Here is a 25,929-nt window from a genome sequence, read left to right on the forward strand (position 1 = left end):
GGCTATCTCGGTTTTTTGAAAATTTTGGATTTTGGCCCAAATTTTTTTCAAAAAACTGACTTTTTTGGAAAAATAATTTTAAAATCCAAAATTTTGAAGGTATCGAAAAACCGGAATATATGTCAGAGAAGTGTTCTATGTGCACCTACATACCAATTTTTAGAAGAATCAGTTCAAAAATGTGGGAGTTATTCAAAATTTTATGACGTCACGGCACATATTTTTTTGAAAAATGACTTTTTTGGAAGTTCTAGACCTCATACGGAAACAAAAATAGCACCATTCGATTCGCCGTGAAAAACTGCATCAGATAGACACCTTTTTAGGCCTTAACAACCAACTTCAAAATTTGACCTCACTTGACCTGACCTTGACCTGACCTCGACCCCAAATTTATCCAGAGGTGGTCCATATCACTTATTGATTGTGCCTATTGAATTCTATGATTAAAATGACCCATAAAACATGTGTCGCACATGCCCTTTTCTATATTTTGTTTTTGGTGACCTGACCTGACCTGACCTGACCTGACCTTGACCTTGACCTTTGAATGACATTTTTGCAACGAATATTGTCTTGGTAGTCTAAGAACACGTTTTGGGCAATCAGTCTCAGACCATTCTTCGGCAAGTACAGTGCAAGGCCGATACTGTAGAAATTTGCATTTTGTACCCTTGACCTGACCTTGACCTGACCTCTGACCTACTCAAGCAAAAAAAATTGGGCTCTTTAGATCCGCCTTGTTGAGAGCTTTCGATTGCCGTTTTCCCCGTCTTTCTACGACCATCGGTTCGGAAGTTAGACAGGGGGGCAGAATCTGCCCCCCCCCCCCCCCAGCAGGGCTCGTATGGCTGAATAGTCCAGCGGGGCGCGGGATATAGGGGGAGACATTGGTCTGGGCAGGCACCCTAGTGAGTCGCCGGGGCTGAGCCCGTCCAGAGGACAGGCCACCCAGCCCCAAGGCACTCACTGCACCCGGCTACGGGATGCGCTCCCTCGGGAGCAGCGGTGCCGCTCCAAGGGAGCAGCCCGCATGAGATAAAGTTGCCTGTCCAGCCCGGAGGGAGGTTGCGGCGTGGAGGAGAAGGATTTCAGTATCCTGAGGATAGAAGCACGGAACGGTGCCTGCCATGTGAATACCATATTTTGACTGTACGATCTTTATCTCATACGATCATTTGGCGTACGATCATTTTCCTTGACGATCTTTAGCGAATACGATCTTTTGTCCATACGATCATTATGTCGTACGATCTTTATCCATTACGACTTTTTGACATACGATCATTTTCCTTGACGATCTTTAGCGAATACGATCTTTTGTCCATACGAGCATTATGTCGTACGATCTTTATCCATTACGATATTTTGCATACGATCAACTGCCTACGATCTTCTGCCATACGATCTTCTGCTTTACGATCTTTTGTCCGGTTACCGGCTGGCCCAGGTGCTGCGGGAGGGCACGCCCGGGGACTCCAGCGGAGGGTCCTGCAGCTCGCAGGTGGCGCCGCTGAAGCCGGTGGTGCAGACACAGCGTGGTGCCGGCAGGCCGTCCTGCAGCACCATCTCGCAGGTGCCGCCGTTCTTGCAGGGGTCGTTACCGGCCGGACACGGTTCCGTGGCTGTGAACACGAGCAGCGGCCGGTCACCGGGGGGTGGTGTGGGAATCAGACCGGCACGGACGGACCGAATTTATTAGTTTTTTGCAAGGTTTTGATCAGATTGTCTTGCTTCGTTTGGCGATTAAGATTTATAATTCCCGTTTCCGCTTGAAAACTACAAACACAGTCACGCTTTTAGGTCCTTATTTGCCGTTCAAGGAAGATTTCCGTCAACGGCAATAGCTTTAACAGTTGGGTATCTTCGTACCATACTTACGTCTTGATTATTCTTAGGGGTGCATTTAGCCTAACACGCAGCGCGGGAAAATTTCTTTGTAATGAACGATAGCGATCATCGGTTACTTTAGAGCTAAATGGGGTTATTCAATGCGCACGCTTGTGGGGACGTTTCTCACGTTTGTCGCAGAGGAAGCCGGTCCATCCGCTGTGACAGTTACACTGCCAGGGCTGGGTACAGTTGCCATTCACACAGCCCGGGTACGGCAGACAGGTGTCACACAGGTCACCGTGCCAGCCAAGCTCACACCTGCAGGACAGGAGGTCACAGGTCACAGCAGTCACAGGGGTCACACAGGTCACAACAGTCACAGGGGTCACACAGGTCACCGTGCCAGCCAAGCTCCTCTGAGTGAGCCAGAGGTCACGAGCCGGGCTTGCGGGTCACAGAGGTCACGGGTCACGGAGATCGCCGGTTACAGAGGTCACCGGTCACAAAGGTCACGGATCACAAAAGTCAAGGGTTAACAGAGGTCATAGGTCACAGAGGTCACTGGTCACAGGTCACAGCAGAGGTCACAGGTTACAGAGGTCACGGGTCGCAGGTCACATCAGAGGTCAGGGCACATGTCACAGAGGTTACATATCAGAGAAGGCACGGGTCACGGAGGTCACAGATCACAGAGATCGAGGGTCACAGGTCACAGCAGAGGTCACAGGTCACAGAGCTCATATATCAGAGAAGTCACGGGTCACAGTGTAATCGAGTTACAGAGGTCACAGATCATAAACGTCACATGTCACAGGGGTTACAGTTCATAGATGTCGCGGATCACAGATATTACGATTCACGGAGGTTGCGGACCACAGAAGTCACGGGTCACATAGGTCACGAGTCACAGAGGTCGCCGATCAGTGATCACAGAGGTTACTGACCTCGAGCAGCAAGGATGACGGGTCAGACGTGTCATAGGCCCTCACCATGGGCCATGAGCATTGGTGAGGGCTTATGACACGTCCATGGCACGTCCATGTGTCATGGCCACTGTCCCGTTACTTGGGGCTGCACCCTAGTCATGTTCTCACCTGCACACACCGGGCTGTTCGCAGAAGCCGTGCTGCTTGCTGCAGTTCTGCCTGCAGATGGCTGTGGTCGGTGGAAAGAAAGACAGTTTAGTTATAGGCTATAGCTGTGCATTTCTCATAACCCAATATTTAACAGGGCAGTTGCTGGGGTATTTTGCAACAACATCACTTTCCTACTGGAGGGGGACCGGGGGGGGGGGGGGACGGGTTACTCGAGACCAAAAGGGACTCCTTTGAATTTGAGCGTAATATCATCTAAATTGATTGCACTATTTTGGAAACGTCTGCACTATTACTGAATGTCACGCACTCGGCCGAACTAGCGGTGCACTGTATACCGAACTGTTGAAATCAGTTGCACTGTTACTGAACTGTGTGCAATGTGCATTATGTATTTCTATATTTGGCAGTTAAAAGGTGTAGCAAATAGGGCACTAGCATGTGGCGTTCGGCATATAGTAGGCAGGTTAGGTGCTGGAACGCGGCATTGGGGGCTAACACGCGGTGATGGGCGCTGACAGCCACGTCCGCGTTGGGCTCTAATGCGAATCGTCGGGCGCTGATACGCGGCGTTGGACGCTCACCTCGCTCGCAGAGGAAGCCCGCCCAGCCGGGCCGACATCGGCACTCGAGGGGGCCGCTGCAGGTGCCGTGACGACAGCCGGGCAGCCGCACGCACTGGTCACAGCGCGTGCCGCGCCAGCCGGGGCGACACCTCCACGGAGAGGGGTGGGGATGTCAGCACGTGGCGGGGACAGTTCGCACGGGGCGGCATCTCCAGGAACAGGCGACTGGGGAGGGAGCGTCAGCCGTCATCGCAGGTTAGGGGAATTCGCACGGGACAAATAATCCACAGACAGAAAGACATGCGACTTTATATTCACTGAAAATCTTGATTCAGTACATTTTATGATGCAGCAATTTATGAGCAAAATTATAAATACTAAGCACGAAATATTCATAACAGAACGGTAAACGGACCTTTTATAATTTTACCTCACATAACTTGACTTACCTGATTAGCCTATCGACAAATTATCACGCGGCTATTGATTTTTTTTTCGAACTAACATTAACTGGAAATGGCTGATATGAATAAATACAGATGAATACGAATAATACATTTTGCGAGCCTGGTCAAAGAATGGACGTCAATTACCTGCATTCGTTTGGTCTGGTGCAGAAGCCCCGGTCCCTATCGCAGTCTTTGGCACATATGGCTGTAACGCAGAAACGGGTACCGTTAATTTATATGCACAGTCGCGTTCTCAGTTTGATCAATTAGAAAGCACTGCGCAATACACATAGAAGGGTCGCTAAAAATAACCATTATCAAATAACCAAACAAAATAACCAGATATAAGTCATTTCAGCTTAATCTTTTTAAATCCATTTAAAGAAATTTGTTGCCGACATTTGTTGCCAACATTTGCATTACCAACGTTTATAGGTATCGTGAAACGAGTGTTCCGCCAGTAATTACATATGTTCCTGGTGACGTCCAGTCCAGGTCGAATGAAAGGTAGGGAGCGACATCAATGTCAATATAAGTTCAGCATGCATTTATATAACGTCTAACCTTACCTTACTGATTCATATTCACGGGACTCAGCATAACGGCGTGCTCAGTTGGACATAATAACCGTTTTCACGACGGCCATCTGGTACACATTTGGTGCTTATCTGGTGCAGATTAGGTGCAGATTTGGTCAAATTAGGTTCAGCATGTCTCTTAGTAGCGATCAGTTAGGGTTGCACTAATTGCTTATATACCTGCTTCGTCATATTATCAGAGTGTATTATTGATTAACCCTATTAGTGGCAGGGGGGGTTGTTTTTATCCACCCCTCAGGTTTTTCGGGAATATCTCCGAAACCGCTGAAGCTACGATGCTGAAATTTTCCGACTTTTCCTAAAACTAAATTGGACACATTCCCTGAAAATTTCAAGTTCATAACTTTACCAGGGGCGGCTCCAGAGCACTGGGAATTGGGGGGTCCTATTCGTGAAGCGAGTCATTTGGGCGAAGATCACGATGCTGCACCAGTTTTACGTACAGTGAATGAAAGGTATCATGTGATAACATATACAGTTATTGTGCTTCCTCTTTTGACACGTTTTTGCTATAATAGGCGGATCTGTGATGATGCCCCCTGGGGGTCCGGAAGCGGTGGGGAGTATGTTTTCAAAAAAAAAAATTGTTTAATAAAATTTTGCTCCTTGGGGGTGTTTTCTGTCCGAGATGGTTGCCGACCTGCGCCGTGCTCTGGAACAACCTCAGGTGAGTGTTTTCGACTGGTAGATCCTCAAATGGTTGATTAACGAGTTGATTTTCTTGCTGTTTGACTTCTCTCTTGTTCAAACGCAATTGCACACCCATTTTCAATTGATGATCGGTCCGTTGGTTTCAAGCTGACCGATTCCTTTCCGCCACCGTTCCTTGCGCCTGGGGCTCGTCACAAACAATATTTATAATGAGGCTGGCTTGTCGCTTGTCAACATATAGTCTTCACTGCCTAGGATGGTATCTGTCTCATAAGGAATTTAGGACACGGAAGTCTCCCCAAAGTATATAATTTTGATGCCTCCCTTGAGGACATAACCTGAAGCCACCATCTGATACCTGATAGCTACCCACAATTCTCTCCCTTTCTAATGCCTATCATCCCAAAGGTAATCGAGTACATCCCCATTTAATGTCGCCCTCAATGCTGAGATTAGATCTCCCGCTGGTCCTTACACTATATGACGCATACCTCAATCTCCCTCAGACCCACTCTCTTTGTCATACCTCTCTCATTCCACTACAATAAATTTGATCTCGCGTCGACCTCTCAGTCCCTCCCAGCAATTATTCTAACTCCCTCCAGCGGTACATATCAGGGACAATAAACGCAATTTGTTCAATAGACTCCGTGATTAGTGTGAATTTCATCTAGGCTTACTCTTACCTCCCAACGACTTATCGCGCCACATTCCAACATTGGAATCGTGTGTGCTCTTCCTAGCACCTCTTGGGCTCCCTGGCCCAATATCCTCGAACACCTACATCACTTGACCCGGATTACTTGTCTAAAGGTGCAACGCAGGTAGCGATTACATTATTAGCGTTCGTCGATGGGTGTGATTGGTTCAATCAATCTCTGCCGGCCCACTCTCTTCGAACACCTACATCATTTGACCCCGATTACTTGTCTTAAGATCGACGCGGGTAGCGTCAGTTATTAGCGTTCCTCGGTGGCTTATGATTGGTCCGTCAACCTCTGCCGCTCACGGCACATCTCTGTTTCCCTACTAAAACCCCGCGGCCGGACGTTGGTTACTGACCCTTGCAGCCCTTCTGTGAGAGACCGTCTTACGCGTTTTCACCCAACGAACCGGTGGACACAAGCCTGCTACCCCGACGACCGCAGTCTCACCGGGCTCATAGACAGGCACCTACTCAGTACTGTCATGCAGTCATGGCACCCGCAAGTGGCGCCTTTGAATCATTGACCGGTGTGATTCGAAAGACTCCATGACTGAATCTATCCTGCAATTTTATCCGACGCCGTGGAATTCTGTCCTGCAGATGTGTTTTCAAGCGCGTTAGCGTCATGAGTGATGTATGCTGCGATCTTTCCGACGGTGGACTTATCACTTACCTCATCCCGGCGGTATTACTCCTCGCCTTATTATTCTATCATCTTCTTCGTATTTGTCACTCACCTTGGGCGGGGTGCTCCCTCGCCCCGTCTCTCTCTGACCCACCTCTCAGCTTGGGCGTCTTATGGCGTTCTTCGTTCCGATATCTGCCTAACATACTTACTTCTTCCGTAACGTGAGACAGTTCCGATCCTAGTAGACTTAGACGTATCAGCAGAGTCAAAAACACATGAAAGTGTTGCAACATACCTCCTCTTCGGCTAGCATCCATCCTTAGATCTTTTCCTCCTTGTGTAATTCCGGTTTCAATATCTATCGACCACTTCAGAGTCACTCCTTCTGTATCTCCTTACCTGTCTGATCCGTAGAATCCCTTCAGTCCATGTGCGCACCGCTGCGCGGTACGAGTCATTTGTTTCCCGCGACATGAACACAAAAAAAATCATTGGATAGAGAAATCTGCGCCGCCAAATACTCAGACCATCTACTACTCCTTTCATCTACACGATATTTACGCCTATCAGCCGAAACGTCTCCACCGTAGCTTGCTATATTCACTCAGTGACGTCATATTCCAGGAAACAGGCTGTGTTTACACTTGTTGATCAGTAATGACGTCATAAGCTCGTGTCGTCGGCGGTTGGTACATCCTGACTTCTCATCGTCTAACCTTGGACACGCCAACTTTTGGTCGGAATTTCAACTTGACTCTCTTGAGTGTTCCCCGTGGTTTCAATGAAGCAATTCTCGGTAGTGCCCAATCATTTGTGATCATGAATATTTTTATGTGGATTGTTGACTGGCGTCCCTCGCCACGCTGTCGCAAATTTCTCTGGGGTCGTAAGTATTTGCATCAAGGGAACTCTAAGGTAGTGCGCCGGATTAGTCTCAATTTTGCATTTCGATTTAAAAACAATCCAATTCATGTGATTTCCTGTTATCTTACTGAACCGATTTATGAGAGTCAATTTTATAATGCAGATTTTATTGACATACTCGACCAGATGATTTATTAACTTGCAATTGGCAATCGACTTGTGGTGTTCTAATTTAAGGAAGCTCGGTTTACCGATTGCTATGTTGTTGAAGGTATACAAATTTTGGCAAATGTGATATCCAATTATTCGAGTGGGAACATCAGCAATGAGAAATGGTTATATCAAATCAAGCGGGGACTGTGTCCACTTCCAGTCTTGAGGACAGGTTAAACTTTCTGACAATTTTATGCTATGCAACTGGAATTGCGCGGTCGGTTGGCAGGCCGAGTTCAGCACAACAAGCTATGCTTAGTGCGAGCTCTGATTTCTCAACTCTGCCCATTCACCCATTCAGACTAAATTAAAAAAAGGCAAGAGCAGTAACTTTAACAAGCTAATGGGAACCGTCCAATGGAGAATGGTGCTAATTTCAAACTAAAATGATGGCTCGGCAAAGACTGGTGTAATCAATAGTACGCTCATTGCCATTTCTCCAGTGTTAATGGTAATTTGATTTATTTACCTAGTGGGTACTTTTGCTGGCAAACCTGCTATTATAATCTCAGTCAAGGTAGCTGTCCAGGATAGAGGACAATCCGATAGACAGCCCTTCGATGTATCTGTTCCGCCATCTGACAAAGTTTGTCATGTTCAATGATGCCTTATAAATTTCAATTCCAGGATATCCCTTTTAAGTGAAACCGCACTGGTCTGAAACTGTTTTGCTAGCATCCAAGGCCAGATATGAGATTAGTGTGACCTGAGGGGTCAATGGTCATTGACATTGAAATTCCATGTTCAATAGATCATGTCAATAGAAAGAGATCAACTAACGGATGTTACTGGGAATAATATGACTTGAATTGTTGCATGTTACTGATTTATCATCTGAATTCATAAATTTCAGTGTGTCCCTCCAAAACTTCGTATAAGTACAGTTGTCAGTAGCTTTTCACACCACGCTTGACATGAGATGACTGTTCTCCTAGGCTTGGGGTGGCAATGTCAAAGTTTTAGTGATGCGCGCTCAATCATAACACAATTAATTTCCCCATTCCTGTTTTAGCCTATAATTGTCTGCTAATCTAATGTTAACCTGACTCGCGATGTAGAGTTTGGTTTCGACTGACGAAGGTAACCTGTTTCTCCCAGATTTAGACCGTAGAGTTGTTCACCAAGATTTACTAAAATTTTGATCGTATGTGACTGCTGTCAATTTCTCCCCCTTTTTTGACCACCCGCAAATTTGTCCGCCTTCCTACTGAGGTCAGCGTGGGTCAATCGTTGAAAGAGGGGTTCGTCCAGCTGTCTTACCAGATAATTCGTTTCTCTCAGCAGGTCCATGTTTGTGCATTGTTCGCGATTCCGCTGAGCTGAGGGCTTGCTGAGCCAGCGCTCTCCAATCCGACGGGACTGGATGTGAGATCTACTGCCCACGCCCTTGGCTTCCTCTGGTCTACATTAGCAATTCACACCTTGCCTACTGATTTGCAATGAAGTATCATACCCTACTCGGATGTTTACGATAAATTAAGTGTAATTTCAATGCAATGATCACTAAATGTTATTTAGATCATTTGAGAATGTGCCCTGTGATCAAAAGCTATCTTGTTTGATTCCCTCATATGTTAGATGTTGAAACGAAGTTGAAACTCAGACCTTTGGTTTGTTATTGCTCTGAGTCCTTTAAACAAAAGATATTTCATCGAATCTATACGATATCTGTAATTTAAGCCAACGCAGAGAGTTAGATGATAACCATTTTTAAATGCTTGTAATTATGAGCTTAGCGGGGATATGACCTTGTTCCACACCTGACCGGCGACCATTCTCGACTCATCGACTCATCGAGCGTCGACTCATCGACGCTTTTGGCGCCGCCTAGTGGATGTAGTTGTAGGTTACACGGGCTAGGTGGCAGTAGAGTGCCACGCATCTCATTCGTACCAAAAGCTTTCATTTATGGGGTCGATCTTTGTAAAGACTGAATTAAAACGTTTTGCTTCGACATCCTCCTCCCTCTTTCTCTCTCTCTCTCTCTCTCTCTCTCTCTCTCTCTCTCTCTCTCTCTCTCTCTCTCTCTCTCTCTCTCTCTCTCTCTCTCGCTCACTCACTCTCTCGCTTACTCACTCTCTCGCTCACTCACCTTCTCGCTTACTCACTCTCTCGCTCACTCACCTTCTCGCTCTCTCTCTCTCTCTCTCTCTCTCTCTCTCTCTCTCTCTCTCTCTCTCTCTCTCTCTCTCTCTCTCTCTCTCTCTCTCTCTCTCTCTCTCTCTCACTATGATCATTCACATTCGCCCTCTCACTCACCCACTCATTTCAGTCAGTCACACGCAATTGCGTGCCGACACGAGGGACCTCTTGCGGCAGTTTAGGGAACCAGCTTGGTCTATTTCACGCTAGGCGGCACTGCTAGTACTGTCAGCTGCATCCTGAGCGCTGTCGGAGTTTGTGCCGAAGGCAATGGATCTTGTAGGTGGCGCTAGTGGTGCTACCGTTGGTGCGTCAATTGACCTGTTAATTGTTTAAGGTCATGTTTAAGGTCAATGGTCATACATTTTTCATTTCGCGCGGACTACAATCGCTCAGTTTAGAGAAAAGCTCACAGGTCCAACATCAGCTAATTAGGATCTGCATCTCGTTCAGTAAGGTGGCCTGGGGACAATCTGACCTGAATAGAACAAATTCTTTATTCTACATGAAGGACATGAGCTGCGGTAATTTCTCGCTTCCCTCCGTAACCAACTCTAGGCGTGTGCAAGCAGGGTGACATTTTTGACATAATCACGTCACATTGAACGGTAACTCGCTTGATGTTTATGATCCATTGTCTCAAATGATGCATCAATTTAGCAACCGTAACATTTCCACGTTATTCTTTGATATACCTCGAAGGGGGAGCTGGCATCAATATCCGTTAGGTACTGATAATGCTAGGAGAGAAAGGGGGATTGATTGACAGGTTACGAACAGCGATAAATTTATAACGATTGAAAAGGTGATTCAGATTTGTATCGGTTATATGAACGCGAATCACGAAACGACTCAATGCTGATTTAATAACAACCCGGAAGGCGATTCAGACCCCCAGCGTTCTTGTTCTGGCGCTGAGCTGCCGAAGGAGCAGAATAATGTTTGATGTTTATGTTTACTCTCCTTATCCGAATGTAACTGAACACGTCACGACTTCTTGGGCCGCCTTCGTATCAAACCTTATCCAAATGGTGAATCTGTCCCAGGAATGTGGCGATCCTACGCTGACCGTCGATTTATCTCGAATAGCACTTGTAAGAATTGAGAATCGATTGACAGACTTGGAATTAACACTAGATTGACAATGGATTGATACGCTGGCCTACCGAGTTCAAACTAGTTAGATTATGAAACAACTTATGCTGACCTGCTAGCTTCAAAAAAAATGTATCTGTGATGGTCGCGTCGTGAGGGGTGATCATTGCATTTCCGTTGATTGATGATCAGACGGCCGTGGCGTAGTCCCATTTAACTCCGGTGAACCTGTGGTGTGAGGCCGGCGTGAGGCCGTGTGATCGACGATGACGACTCAATGATAATTACGTTAGCGGTCTCTGTGAATCCGAATCAGCAACATATCTGGAGTAACCCTCCCTTCTTTTTTTTTTCCCAGACAGATTGTTAAATTTTCACGCTATATTTACAAACGGGCGATACAGCAGTGGTCAAGCTCAAGTCCTAAACGGTGCATTGCGATCGAGATAGTCAACTCGCCATTCTCGATACAAACCTAGCCTTAAACCTAATCCTAGCTCCCTCACCGCGAAAAAAAAATTAATTACAAACATCGCCAATTGAACTGTCATGACGTCATCTGACGTAGTTTGACGCGTCAATGGTGACCAGCGCCCCAAAAATGATACCACCTGACCTGTTCCCCTCCCCTCGAATCCCACACCCCACTGCGGCCGGACCGCGCGCGTGATGGCCGACAGATAGTGCCACCCCAATACCAATGTAATGGTGAGCCATTAGCCTACACTGACCATTACTAACCCGCCCCGGCTGTCCCTCTAACCCCTCTGTCTATCCCATAGACAAGGCCGGACCAGTCAGGCCCATTAGCCCCTCCCCGTCTTTACAAACAGACGCCCCACTGCCGCGCTGCTCGGTCGGGAGCGGAATGTAGCGACCATCTGCCCTCCCTTCCCTGCCGAATAACACTCCCACGATGTTAAATCCATTACCCTCTAATGGTGGCTCAGGTTAGACCCCAGGGAGTGGCATTTGTAATCCAGATCAGAGACATCCGATGGGTAAATGGGAGGTGAATTGTCCATGACGGGGAGGCAGTCTTGATGAGGCGGACAGATGAGATGACTCACTTGACAGTGTTTGATGATTGCTGTCCACTCCAGCTGAGGTCCGGTGCAGTGATGATCCGATCAGCAGAGAAGCCGCTCCGGCCGAAGTTGGGCGGGGCGGTGTCCCGCGCCGAGTCCCGAGGCGTTCTGTCTCTGGTGGTCGGCCTCCGGTGGTCGGTCTCGGGTCTGTCTGAATCCCTTCTCCTTCTGCATTGAGTTTTTGTTCTCCTGTGATTTCCGGGCCGGAGGTTCCGGGCGTCGCCGGGCCTCGCTGACCGGGGCAGAAAATTGGCGACATCCCGTCTCGCATCCGGAGTCGAGACCGTCGCCCTCCTCCTCCATTCCGCCGGAACGTGACGTCATCCTCACTTGCTCGGCTCATCCGTCTCAGCTGTCTCCTGCCGGATGACGTTTTCACACTCGATTTTCGCCGGATGTCGGTCCCTGCCTGTGCCGGACGGCTGACCGCAACGACATCCTCCCACCTTCCTGTCAGCTGCGTCGGCAGGATGTGCGTGGCGCCAGGCGTCGGGAGGCTGGTCCAGCACCGGGAGCAGCTGTTTCCGGCTGCGTTGCGTTTGTCGGCGGCCACTGCGCCGGCCCGGATGGGTGTGTTTGTACTCCACCCTTCGGCGAGCCTTTGATCTTCGCTTAATGGTGACCGGCCGACGAGTCGGGGATCGTTTGGTCGACCCCCTCCCCACGCCGGCTCAGCGCCGCGGCAGGCAGTGCGATCGTCCTTACGTATAGAGTGTGAGAGATGTCCTTTTTGATGTACGGAGAAAAAAAATGTCACAGCTTCCAGCTGTTACATTTTCAGGCTTCTTCTTTTAATTGTGCCCCCATAATTAAGGATGGGCTTGTTCTGCATGGTAGTCGGCTGGCCTTCTTCGTTCTGCCTTGGCTAGGACGTTGACGTCCTCTGCCTCCCTGCGATGCGAGGGTGCTGTTTCTGGAATCCATAGGTAACGTCTCCTCGATCCTCCGACAGCTGGTTGTGGTGCCGCCATCCCCCCGAGGTCAGTCCCCTTGCCACCATTTGCCCTAACCTAGCTTACACCCTAACCATCCCATTAGTGACACTTCCCCCTTTCGGTATTCCATCCCCCGAGTTAATTACAGCAGGTCATGTCCTAATCGTTTTTCCCCCAACATTCGTAAGGTGGTTGCCTGACAAGCCCGGTAACGAGTAAGCACAACACATCTGTTTTAAGTACTACACACCATCGGACATCTACCCCTACATAAAACCTAATGACACACCGCGCGCATATTGTCGCATCGGTACATACGTCGCTCCATGTTGGTACGACGGCCCGTTGTGACCCTCTGGTAGCCACTTGGACGAGATGTCTTGGGCCTTCCCCCTGACCGCCGCCTGGCGTGACCCCCTTGGTTGCTCGTGTCCAGGCCGGGGTCGGTCGTCGTAGTCGTGTAGTCCGCTTTGTTGGCGCCAGGGCATCGGGCGCTTTTAGAGCAGCGCCTCTGCCAACGCCTTGGTCGATCTGGTTCCCTCCATGGTTGGGCGCTGTTGTCGTGAAGTCCGGTTTGTTGGCGCCAGGGCATTGGGCGTCTTTGAGCAACGCCTCTGCCAACGCCCTGATCGATCTGGCTCTGCCATGGTTGGGCGCTGTTGTCGTGAAGTCCGGTGGCGGTAACCCGCGAGGGTGCTCTGGAGCTGCACGCCTCAACGCCACAGTGGTAACGTTGCTTGCTCTGGTACCTGGAACAAAAGAGAAGGGGGAGGGTGCTTCTTTGGTCGAAGGGGGGAAGAAGGAAAGTATAAGGCGGTTGGACATGACCCTTGGAGTGGGTAGGATGGGGTTTGGGATGGTTGTTGAGCAGGATTGGTGTTACTGGGGTTTGTTGTTCGTCCTCCATGGAGCACATCAACTCTCCGTACCTCTCCTTGGTGACCATGCCTTTGTTTCTGTATTGCAGTTATCTGGGCGGCCTGTTCCTGTTTCACCAGCTGCTCTGTGCGTTCCCATTCGTTCGACTCACTCAGCTGCCCCGCATGCCTCGAACTTCTGGTTTCCATGAATTCCTTTCGGTGTTAGTGCGACTTATACCGGTCTTCGAATTGGTTTGTTGCAGGTCAGCTCAACACGATGTTCGATGGTTCAATGACATCACGTCCTCAGGTCCATGAAGGCGCTCTTGATGTTCATCGATGTGTATTGCAGCTGTTTCTTCTGATCCGAATCGAGCGTCTTGGTACCCAGAATCTTCGGATCCATATTTTCTTCATCCTCTTTCCCGCTTAGCCAGACATCTGAGTGTTTTGTTCGCTGACACCACGACTTCTTGACTTCGTAACAGTTGGTGGTCTTGATATTTGGTCTTCGGCGTCTCCTCCTTGGGCGGTGGGTAGTTTAGGGGAGTCTTCTGCTGGTGGGTGACTTTTTCCACGGCTTGTCTCGACTCAGATGCTGATGGCGTTGCTGATCGGCTGGTTTTTCTCTTCAGGCTCGGTTGGATATTCCTTCGTTACTGCTTGGTCGACTTCTCCACTTCTCGGAGTGATGTTTCCTCCTGGAATAATCCATCTTGGTCTCTCCTTCTCCGACACCGGTTAGGTAGAGGCCGCCGCTTTCTTTTAGAGTGTCGCCTCCTTCCGTTCTCCAGGATGATTTTGTTGGCTACAGAGATTCAAAGCTTTCTTTTGACCGCTCGACGATGATGCTGTTTTTTTTCGGACGAAACTAACTCCGATGATGGCGTCACGGTGAAATTCGGCGTGTGGGGAGGCGTCATGTCTTCTTCTGTACTCCTAACTGGAATTTTACTGCTGTTTCTCAGGTAACCGGTTATCGCATGACCTGAGGCGGACCGAAGAGCCACGTCCGCGACTTGGGAGGCTTGCTGTTGATGATGTCTGACGAGTGACGCAAAAATCAGTGCTGGTTTCCTTTGGACCTCCTTTCGACGAGAACACTTTATACGTCGGTCCATGTCTCATGATGTTGATGTTGTAGCGAGGTGGTGGGCTTTCGTGACCAGGTTAGCTGTTTTCTTCTCAGGCTGTCTTCGATCATCTCTGATTGAGATTCCCGTAGATCCTGGTGTTGTTTCCTGTGGAAGTTGAAGGAAAGTTGCGTCCATTCGTCACGCTGATCCCCATGCGAACGATGATGTCAGTTTCCCTGATGCTGTTGATCTCTCGGGAGGCATTCGAAAGCTCGGTGCCGCGGGTGGTGGTAATTGTAGCACATATTCAGAGTAAGTCCCTCTCTCGCCTGGCTTGGTTGTCGTATTTGTTGAACCCCTGCGGTCTTGAGGTCCGGTACGTCGCCATTCCTGTCCGATTGCTTGGCTTTGCTCTGATCGACTTGCTCTTGGCACGTAGACTTCTCCCTTTTACCGTACTCAACGCCAGGTCAGTTTTTGTTGTGGAGTTTGGAACCGCAAGATTAGCGTAGCATGGCTGGTGTGTTTCCTCCCGCTCCTCTTGATCTCCCCCTCAGATTTTCCCGTTGCTCGCTGGAGGCAGGCTTTGCTCTTCGCGTTCCAGTCGTCCCGACGGCGCAGGCTTCTTCTCAGGTTCCTCCTCCCGCGTTTGGAAAAACTGCCACGATCTTTCCGACTACTTGTTGCTGCGGATTCGGGAACCTTCTTGTGTAGCAGCTCAGGACCTCCCCTTCCCGGTGGCTGGCTCCCACTGCTTCTTCTTCATCTGCCATTTCACTTTATTGTCAAATGTCTTGCATTTCCTGCACTCTTGATCTTGATCTTGTTGTGATCTGGGCTAAACCAGTAACATATGCTTGCGCATGTACGAGTTGGATCCTTGTGATCAGATTGCTGCTCCTCTCGAACCTCTAGATGTTATCTTGTCTTTGTTTCTTCGTAGTGCAGTGTCTCCTCTAATCTCCTTTACCGTCGATCTTGTTTCTTTCTGGGCGGCTTCTCGATAGGTGCGACTCTGCTGATTGCATGTTGCATTTTGTGACTGCAGTTCCCTTTGAATAACTGGGTTCAAATTTGTCCCTTTGATCGCAAACTTCTTGAGATGTCATGATGGTTCTTCATCTTCTTCAGTCTTCTTTCTCCCCTTCCTGGCTCGGTTAGGTGAAGCACTGTTGATTGTAGGTTCCGTGCAACATAACTGAAACGCATCTGAACAGCTGGGTACGATTCTTCATTCTTGATTATCAATGCCTGGAACGCAACGTCAATGCTTTTCTTAATTTTACCCGTCTTAGATTTCGCTTTCCTTGATTTGGATTTTGTGCAACATTGCTGAGTCCATGTTGCTGTTGCATGCAATAGAACTGCAACGCCACCGTACGACTGGATCCGTCTTTCCTTCTTGCCCGCAGATTTCTTGGACCCAACGCCAATACTTCTTTTTACTTCTCCGGTCTTCGGTCTCGTTCTTCTGGATTTGGATTTGTGCAACATTGCTGGTTCCGTGTTGCATGCAACCGCATTGCAATGTCTCTGAACAGCTGGACCTGCTTCTGTCTCCTTGACCACTAACTCCGTAATTGTTAATGTTCCTCCTTAAATTTTCAAGTTTTGACCTCGTTCTTCTGGGTTTGGATATGCGTAACTTCTCTGATTGCATGCAACAGAACTGCAACCTTTCTCGATAGCCGGATTCAATTGTGTCCTCTTAACCTCAACCTTCTTGGATGTTATGAAGTATTTTTTGAATTTCTTCTGTCTTCGGTCCTGTTTTCTGGCTTCGGGTATGTGCCACATTGCTAAATTGTGTTGCATGCAACGGAACTTGCAACGCCTCGAAACAGCTGAAGTACTTTCGGACATCTTGACTATCACCTCCTTGAATAGTGTTCTTGAATGTAGCTTGGTATCCTCCTTGATTTCTAGCGTTTGGTTTCGTTCTTATTGGTCCCTGTATGTGCAACATGGCTGATTTTCATGTTGTGTGCAACCGGATTGCAACTTCTCTGTACTGTTGGGTTATATCCTGTGTTCATAGCCATGACCTCAGTTGATACGTGGTTCTTCTCCGTAGCTCCTCCGGTCTTCGATCCTGTTTTTCTCGGGCTCGGATATGTGCAACTCGGCTGATTGTATGTTGCATGCAACTGAGCTGCAACTCCTCTGGGCTGTTGATGACATCCTGTTTTCATAGCCAGTGGATACACCGTGTCTCTTCTCCGTAGCTCCTCCAGTTCGTCGATCGTATTTTTCTTCTTGGGCTCTGGTATGCGCAACTCTGCTGATTGCATGTTGCATGCAACTGGACTGCAACTCCTCTTCCTCCTCTGGACTGTTTGATGATGTCCTGTCCTGTCAGTGAGTACAACCTGTTTCTTCTCTATTGCTCGTTCAGTCTTCGGTCTTGATTTTTTCTTGGGTTCGGGTATGTGCAACTCTGCTGATTGCATATTGCATGCAACTGGGCTGCAACTCCTCTGGGCTGTTGATGGCATCCTGGTTTCATAGCCAGTGGATACAACGTGTCTCTTCTTCGCAGCTCCTCCAGTCGGCGATCTTATTTTCTTCTTGGGCTCTGGTATGCGCAACTCTGCTGATTGCATGTTGCATGCAACTGGACTGCAACTCCTCTGGACTGTAACTCCTCAGGACTGCTGGATTATATCCCGTCTTCATAGCTAGTGGATACAACGTGTTTGCTCTCCATAACTCCTCCAGTCTTCGAACTTGAATTTTTTTCTTTGGGTTCGGGTATGTGCAACTCTGCTGATTTCATGTTGCATGCAACAAAGCCATTGCCCCACGTTGGGCGCCACGAATGTGATGAGTGCCCCCAGGGGGTCCGGAAGCGGTGGGGAGTATGTTTTCAAAAAAAAAAATATTGTTTAATAAAATTTCTTTCATCGGGGGTGTTTTCTTTCCGAGATGGTTGCCGACCTGCGCCGTGCTCTGGAACAACCTCAGGTGAGTGTTTTCGACTGGTAGATCCTCAAATGGTTGATTAACGAGTTGATTTTCTTGCTGTTTGACTTCTCTCTTGTTCAAACGCAATTGCACACCCATTTTCAATTGATGATCGGTCCGTTGGTTTCAAGCTGACCGATTCCTTTCCGCCACCGTTCCTTGCGCCTGGGGCTCGTCACAAACAATATTTATAATGAGGCTGGCTTGTCGCTTGTCAACATATAGTCTTCACTGCCTAGGATGGTATCTGTCTCATAAGGAATTTAGGACACGGAAGTCTCCCCAAAGTATATAATTTTGATGCCTCCCTTGAGGACATAACCTGAAGCCACCATCTGATACCTGATAGCTACCCACAATTCTCTCCCTTTCTAATGCCTATCATCCCAAAGGTAATCGAGTACATCCCCATTTAATGTCGCCCTCAATGCTGAGATTAGATCTCCCGCTGGTCCTTACACTATATGACGCATACCTCAATCTCCCTCAGACCCACTCTCTTTGTCATACCTCTCTCATTCCACTACAATAAATTTGATCTCGCGTCGACCTCTCAGTCCCTCCCAGCAATTATTCTAACTCCCTCCAGCGGTACATATCAGGGACAATAAACGCAATTTGTTCAATAGACTCCGTGATTAGTGTGAATTTCATCTAGGCTTACTCTTACCTCCCAACGACTTATCGCGCCACATTCCAACATTGGAATCGTGTGTGCTCTTCCTAGCACCTCTTGGGCTCCCTGGCCCAATATCCTCGAACACCTACATCACTTGACCCGGATTACTTGTCTAAAGGTGCAACGCAGGTAGCGATTACATTATTAGCGTTCGTCGATGGGTGTGATTGGTTCAATCAATCTCTGCCGGCCCACTCTCTTCGAACACCTACATCATTTGACCCCGATTACTTGTCTTAAGATCGACGCGGGTAGCGTCAGTTATTAGCGTTCCTCGGTGGCTTATGATTGGTCCGTCAACCTCTGCCGCTCACGGCACATCTCTGTTTCCCTACTAAAACCCCGCGGCCGGACGTTGGTTACTGACCCTTGCAGCCCTTCTGTGAGAGACCGTCTTACGCGTTTTCACCCAACGAACCGGTGGACACAAGCCTGCTACCCCGACGACCGCAGTCTCACCGGGCTCATAGACAGGCACCTACTCAGTACTCTCATGCAGTCATGGCACCCGCAAGTGGCGCCTTTGAATCATTGACCGGTGTGATTCGAAAGACTCCATGACTGAATCTATCCTGCAATTTTATCCGACGCCGTGGAATTCTGTCCTGCAGATGTGTTTTCAAGCGCGTTAGCGTCATGAGTGATGTATGCTGCGATCTTTCCGACGGTGGACTTATCACTTACCTCATCCCGGCGGTATTACTCCTCGCCTTATTATTCTATCATCTTCTTCGTATTTGTCACTCACCTTGGGCGGGGTGCTCCCTCGCCCCGTCTCTCTCTGACCCACCTCTCAGCTTGGGCGTCTTATGGCGTTCTTCGTTCCGATATCTGCCTAACATACTTACTTCTTCCGTAACGTGAGACAGTTCCGATCCTAGTAGACTTAGACGTATCAGCAGAGTCAAAAACACATGAAAGTGTTGCAACATACCTCCTCTTCGGCTAGCATCCATCCTTAGATCTTTTCCTCCTTGTGTAATTCCGGTTTCAATATCTATCGACCACTTCAGAGTCACTCCTTCTGTATCTCCTTACCTGTCTGATCCGTAGAATCCCTTCAGTCCATGTGCGCACCGCTGCGCGGTACGAGTCATTTGTTTCCCGCGACATGAACACAAAAAAAAATCATTGGATAGAGAAATCTGCGCCGCCAAATACTCAGACCATCTACTACTCCTTTCATCTACACGATATTTACGCCTATCAGCCGAAACGTCTCCACCGTAGCTTGCTATATTCACTCAGTGACGTCATATTCCAGGAAACAGACTGTGTTTACACTTGTTGATCAGTAATGACGTCATAAGCTCGTGTCGTCGGCGGTTGGTACATCCTGACTTCTCATCGTCTAACCTTGGACACGCCAACTTTTGGTCGGAATTTCAACTTGACTCTCTTGAGTGTTCCCCGTGGTTTCAATGAAGCAATTCTCGGTAGTGCCCAATCATTTGTGATCATGAATATTTTTATGTGGATTGTTGACTGGCGTCCCTCGCCACGCTGTCGCAAATTTCTCTGGGGTCGTAAGTATTTGCATCAAGGGAACTCTAAGGTAGTGCGCCGGATTAGTCTCAATTTTGCATTTCGATTTAAAAACAATCCAATTCATGTGATTTCCTGTTATCTTACTGAACCGATTTATGAGAGTCAATTTTATAATGCAGATTTTATTGACATACTCGACCAGATGATTTATTAACTTGCAATTGGCAATCGACTTGTGGTGTTCTAATTTAAGGAAGCTCGGTTTACCGATTGCTATGTTGTTGAAGGTATACAAATTTTGGCAAATGTGATATCCAATTATTCGAGTGGGAACATCAGCAATGAGAAATGGTTATATCAAATCAAGCGGGGACTGTGTCCACTTCCAGTCTTGAGGACAGGTTAAACTTTCTGACAATTTTATGCTATGCAACTGGAATTGCGCGGTCGGTTGGCAGGCCGAGTTCAGCACAACAAGCTATGCTTAGTGCGAGCTCTGATTTCTCAACTCTGCCCATTCACCCATTCAGACTAAATTAAAAAAAGGCAAGAGCAGTAACTTTAACAAGCTAATGGGAACCGTCCAATGGAGAATGGTGCTAATTTCAAACTAAATTGATGGCTCGGCAAAGACTGGTGTAATCAATAGTACGCTCATTGCCATTTCTCCAGTGTTAATGGTAATTTGATTTATTTACCTAGTGGGTACTTTTGCTGGCAAACCTGCTATTATAATCTCAGTCAAGGTAGCTGTCCAGGATAGAGGACAATCCGATAGACAGCCCTTCGTTGTATCTGTTCCGCCATCTGACAAAGTTTGTCATGTTCAATGATGCCTTATAAATTTCAATTCCAGGATATCCCTTTTAAGTGAAACCGCACTGGTCTGAAACTGTTTTGCTAGCATCCAAGGCCAGATATGAGATTAGTGTGACCTGAGGGGTCAATGGTCATTGACATTGAAATTCCATGTTCAATAGATCATGTCAATAGAAAGAGATCAACTAACGGATGTTACTGGGAATAATATGACTTGAATTGTTGCATGTTACTGATTTATCATCTGAATTCATAAATTTCAGTGTGTCCCTCCAAAACTTCGTATAAGTACAGTTGTCAGTAGCTTTTCACACCACGCTTGACATGAGATGACTGTTCTCCTAGGCTTGGGGTGGCAATGTCAAAGTTTTAGTGATGCGCGCTCAATCATAACACAATTAATTTCCCCATTCCTGTTTTAGCCTATAATTGTCTGCTAATCTAATGTTAACCTGACTCGCGATGTAGAGTTTGGTTTCGACTGACGAAGGTAACCTGTTTCTCCCAGATTTAGACCGTAGAGTTGTTCACCAAGATTTACTAAAATTTTGATCGTATGTGACTGCTGTCAATTTCTCCCCCTTTTTTGACCACCCGCAAATTTGTCCGCCTTCCTACTGAGGTCAGCGTGGGTCAATCGTTGAAAGAGGGGTTCGTCCAGCTGTCTTACCAGATAATTCGTTTCTCTCAGCAGGTCCATGTTTGTGCATTGTTCGCGATTCCGCTGAGCTGAGGGCTTGCTGGGCCAGCGCTCTCCAATCCGACGGGACTGGATGTGAGATCTACTGCCCACGCCCTTGGCTTCCTCTGGTCTACATTAGCAATTCACACCTTGCCTACTGATTTGCAATGAAGTATCATACCCTACTCGGATGTTTACGATAAATTAAGTGTAATTTCAATGCAATGATCACTAAATGTTATTTAGATCATTTGAGAATGTGCCCTGTGATCAAAAGCTATCTTGTTTGATTCCCTCATATGTTAGATGTTGAAACGAAGTTGAAACTCAGACCTTTGGTTTGTTATTGCTCTGAGTCCTTTAAACAAAAGATATTTCATCGAATCTATACGATATCTGTAATTTAAGCCAACGCAGAGAGTTAGATGATAACCATTTTTAAATGCTTGTAATTATGAGCTTAGCGGGGATATGACCTTGTTCCACACCTGACCGGCGACCATTCTCGACTCATCGACTCATCGAGCGTCGACTCATCGACGCTTTTGGCGCCGCCTAGTGGATGTAGTTGTAGGTTACACGGGCTAGGTGGCAGTAGAGTGCCACGCATCTCATTCGTACCAAAAGCTTTCATTTATGGGGTCGATCTTTGTAAAGACTGAATTAAAACGTTTTGCTTCGACATCCTCCTCCCTCTTTCTCTCTCTCTCTCTCTCTCTCTCTCTCTCTCTCTCTCTCTCTCTCTCTCTCTCTCTCTCTCTCTCTCTCTCTCTCTCTCGCTCACCTCACTCTCTCGCTTACTCACTCCTCGCTCACTCACCTTCTCGCTTACTCACTCTCTCGCTCACTCAACCTTTCTCGCTCTCTCTCTCTCTCTCTCTCTCTCTCTCTCTCTCTCTCCTCTCTCTCTCTCTCTCTCTCTCGCTCACTCTCTCTCTCTCTCTCTCTCTCACTATGATCATTCACATTCGCCCTCTCACTCACCACTCATTTCAGTCAGTCACACGCAATTGCGTGCCGACACGAGGGACCTCTTGCGGCAGTTTAGGGAACCAGCTTGGTCTATTTCACGCTAGGCGGCACTGCTAGTACTGTCCAGCTGCATCTGAGCGCTGTCGGAGTTTGTGCCGAAGGCAATGGATCTTGTAGGTGGCGCTAGTGGTGCTACCGTTGGTGCGTCAATTGACCTGTTAATTGTTTAAGGTCATGTTTAAGGTCAAGGTCATACATTTTTCATTTCGCGCGGACTACAATCGCTCAGTTTAGAGAAAAGCTCACAGGTCCAACATCAGCTAATTAGGATCTGCATCTCGTTCAGTAAGGTGGCCTGGGGACAATCTGACCTGAATAGAACAAATTCTTTATTCTACATGAAGGACATGAGCTGCGGTAATTTCTCGCTTCCCTCCGTAACCAACTCTAGGCGTGTGCAAGCAGGGTGACATTTTTGACATAATCACGTCACATTGAACGGTAACTCGCTTGATGTTTATGATCCATTGTCTCAAATGATGCATCAATTTAGCAACCGTAACATTTCCACGTTATTCTTTGATATACCTCGAAGGGGGAGCTGGCATCAATATCCGTTAGGTACTGATAATGCTAGGAGAGAAAGGGGGATTGATTGACAGGTTACGAACAGCGATAAATTTATAACGATTGAAAAGGTGATTCAGATTTGTATCGGTTATATGAACGCGAATCACGAAACGACCTCAATGCTGATTTAATAACAACCCGGAAGGCGATTCAGACCCCCCAGCGTTCTTGTTCTGGCGCTGAGCTGCCGAAGGAGCAGAATAATGTTTGATGTTTATGTTTACTCTCCTTATCCGAATGTAACTGAACACGTCACGACCTTCTTGGGCCGCCTTCGTATCAAACCTTATCCAAATGGTGAATCTGTCCCAGGAATGTGGCGATCCTACGCTGACCGTCGATTTATCTCGAATAGCACTTGTAAGAATTGAGAATCGATTGACAGACTTGGAATTAACACTAGATTGACAATGGATTGATACGCTGGCCTACCGAGTTCAAACTAGTTAGATTATGAAACAACTTATGCTGACCTGCTAGCTTCAAAAAACAAAAATGTATCTGTGATGGTCGCGTCGTGAGTGGGTGATCATTGCATTTCCGTTGATTGATGATCAGACGGCCGTGGCGTAGTCCCATTTAATCGGTGAACCTGTGGGTGAGGCCGGCGTGAGGCCGTGTGATCGACGATGACGACTCAATGATAATTACGTTAGCGGTCTCTGTGAATCCGAATCAGCAACATATCTGGAGTAACCCTCCCTTCTTTTTTTTCCAGACAGATTGTTAAATTTTCACGCTATATTACAACGGGCGATACAGCAGTGGTCAAGCTCAAGTCCTAAACGGTTGCATTGCGATCGAGATAGTCAACTCGCCATTCTCGATACAAACCTAGCCTTAAACCTAATCCTAGCTCCCTCACCGCGAAAAAAAGATTAATTACAAACATCGCCAATGAACTGTCATGACGTCATCTGACGTAGTTTGACGCGTCAATGGTGACCAGCGCCCCAAAAAATGATACCACCTGACCTGTTCCCCCCTCCCCTCGAATCCCACACCCCACTGCGGCCGGACCGCGCGCGTGATGGCCGACAGATAGTGCCACCCAATACCAATGTAATGGTGAGCCATTAGCCTACATGACCATTACTAACCCGCCCGGCTGTCCCTCAACCCTCTGTCTATCCCATAGACAAGGCCGGACAGTCAGGCCATTAGCCCCTCCCCGTCTTTACAAACAGACCCCACTGCCGCTGCTCGGTCGGGAGCGGAAGTAGCGACCATCTGCCTCCCTTCCCTGCCGAATAACACTCCCACGATGTTAAATCCATTACCCTCTAATGGTGGCTCAGGTTAGACCCCAGGGAGTGGCATTTGTAATCAGATCAGAGACATCCGATGGGTAAATGGGAGGTGAATTGTCCATGACGGGGAGGCAGTCTTGATGAGGCGGACAGATGAGATGACTCACTTGACAGTGTTTGATGATTGCTGTCCACTCCAGCTGAGGTCCGGTGCAGTGATGATACGATCAGCAGAGAGGCCGCTCGGCCGAAGCCGGGCGGGGGCGGTGTCCCGCGCCGAGTCCCGAGGCGTTCTGTCTCTGGTGGTCGGCCTCCGGTGGTCGGTCTCGGGTCTGTTCCGTGGTCTGATGCCGCAGTCTCTTCCCCTCTCTCCTTCTGCGTTGAGTTTTGTTCGCCTGTGATTTCCGGGCCGGAGATTCCGGGCGTCGCCAGGCCTCCCCGACCGGGGCAGAAAATTGGCGACATCCCGTCTCGCATCCGGAGTCGAGACTGTCACCCTCCGCCCTCCATTCCGCCGGAACGTGACGTCATCCCCACTTGCACGGCTCATCCGTCTCAGCTGTCTCCTGCCGGATGACGTTTTCACACTCGATTTTCGCCGGATGTCGGTCCCTGCCAGTGCCGGACGCGGCGTTTTTCGCACTAGCCAGCACCGGAGGGCAGGTGGTTCCGACTGCGCCGCGTTCGTCGGCGGTAGCTGCGCCGGCCCGGATGGGTGTGTTTGTACTCCACCCTTCGGCGAGCCTTTGATCTTCGCTTAATGGTGACCGGCCGACGGGTCGGGGGATCGTATGGTCGACTCCCTCCCCACGCCGGCTCAGCGCCGCGGCAGGCAGTGCGATCGTCCTTACGTATAGAGTGTGAGAGATGTCCTTTTTGACGTACGGAGAAAAAAAATGTCACAGCTTCCAGCTGTTACACAAGCAAAAAACTTTTGCGGAAAGGCCGCTGGCCTCTCGCTGGAGCGTTTCCGACCAGTGTGCATCGGCCCGAGTCGTGCCCGTTCCGTACGAAGCAGTGCTTCCGGTGCGGTCGGACGGGGCACATCAGGGCCGTGTGCAGCAGGTGGACCCAGCAGCTGCATCAGCTGGAGGGTGACGTCGAGCCGGCCGTCGATGTCGAGACTCTGGGGCACGAGCACGGCGGTGACGACCGGCGGGAAACCACCAGAGTTCCGGAGGATGAGGTCTACTCCCTGTTTCATCTGCAGACGGGGCTCGGGAAGCGACGACCTCCGCTGCTGGTGGACCTGACTCTGGATGGACAGCCGTGAAGATGGAGGTCGACACGGGGGCCGCCGTCTCGGTTTGCTCTGTGGCAGACTTCGATCGACTCTGGCCGGACCGTGGTCCTGTGCTGCAGCCCTGCTCGGTGCAGCTCAAGACGTACAGCGAGGAACCGATCGCAGTCCTGGGCCAGGTGGAGGTCGACATCGACTACGCGGGCCAGTCGGCCCGTCTTCCTCTCGTCGTGGTCGACGGATCTGGCCCGTGCCTCTTCGGGAGGAACTGGCTGGAGTACATCAGTGTGGCCAAATTGGTGATGTTGCGGGGAAAGTCACCCCCAATGAAAAGTATAATGACATCCTCAGAAATTTTAAAATTACATCATCACGACGTTTTGTCGTGAAAGCATACCTACGTCGA

The 25,929-nt window shown here is 48.5% G+C and overlaps 1 protein-coding gene across 1 annotated transcript; it reads right to left on the bottom strand.

Moving 5' to 3' along the window:
- Positions 1 to 1,144: 1,144 nt before the first annotated feature.
- Positions 1,145 to 25,487, bottom strand: LOC122391663 (delta-like protein 1). The gene is made up of 6 exons (XM_043385795.1): positions 25,295 to 25,487; positions 4,087 to 4,147; positions 3,512 to 3,642; positions 2,928 to 2,988; positions 2,021 to 2,151; positions 1,145 to 1,625 (listed from the first exon to the last, which is right to left on the bottom strand). The coding sequence occupies exons 1-6, from the start codon at positions 25,485 to 25,487 to the stop codon at positions 1,435 to 1,437; spliced, it is 768 nt and encodes a 255-aa protein (XP_043241730.1). The 3' UTR covers positions 1,145 to 1,434.
- Between the last annotated feature and the right edge of the window lie 442 nt (positions 25,488 to 25,929).

The sequence above is a fragment of the Amphibalanus amphitrite genome, unplaced genomic scaffold (genome assembly GCF_019059575.1).
Source record: "Amphibalanus amphitrite isolate SeventyFive unplaced genomic scaffold, NRLGWU_Aamphi_draft 000448F_arrow, whole genome shotgun sequence".
Lineage (NCBI taxonomy): Eukaryota > Metazoa > Arthropoda > Thecostraca > Balanomorpha > Balanidae > Amphibalanus > Amphibalanus amphitrite.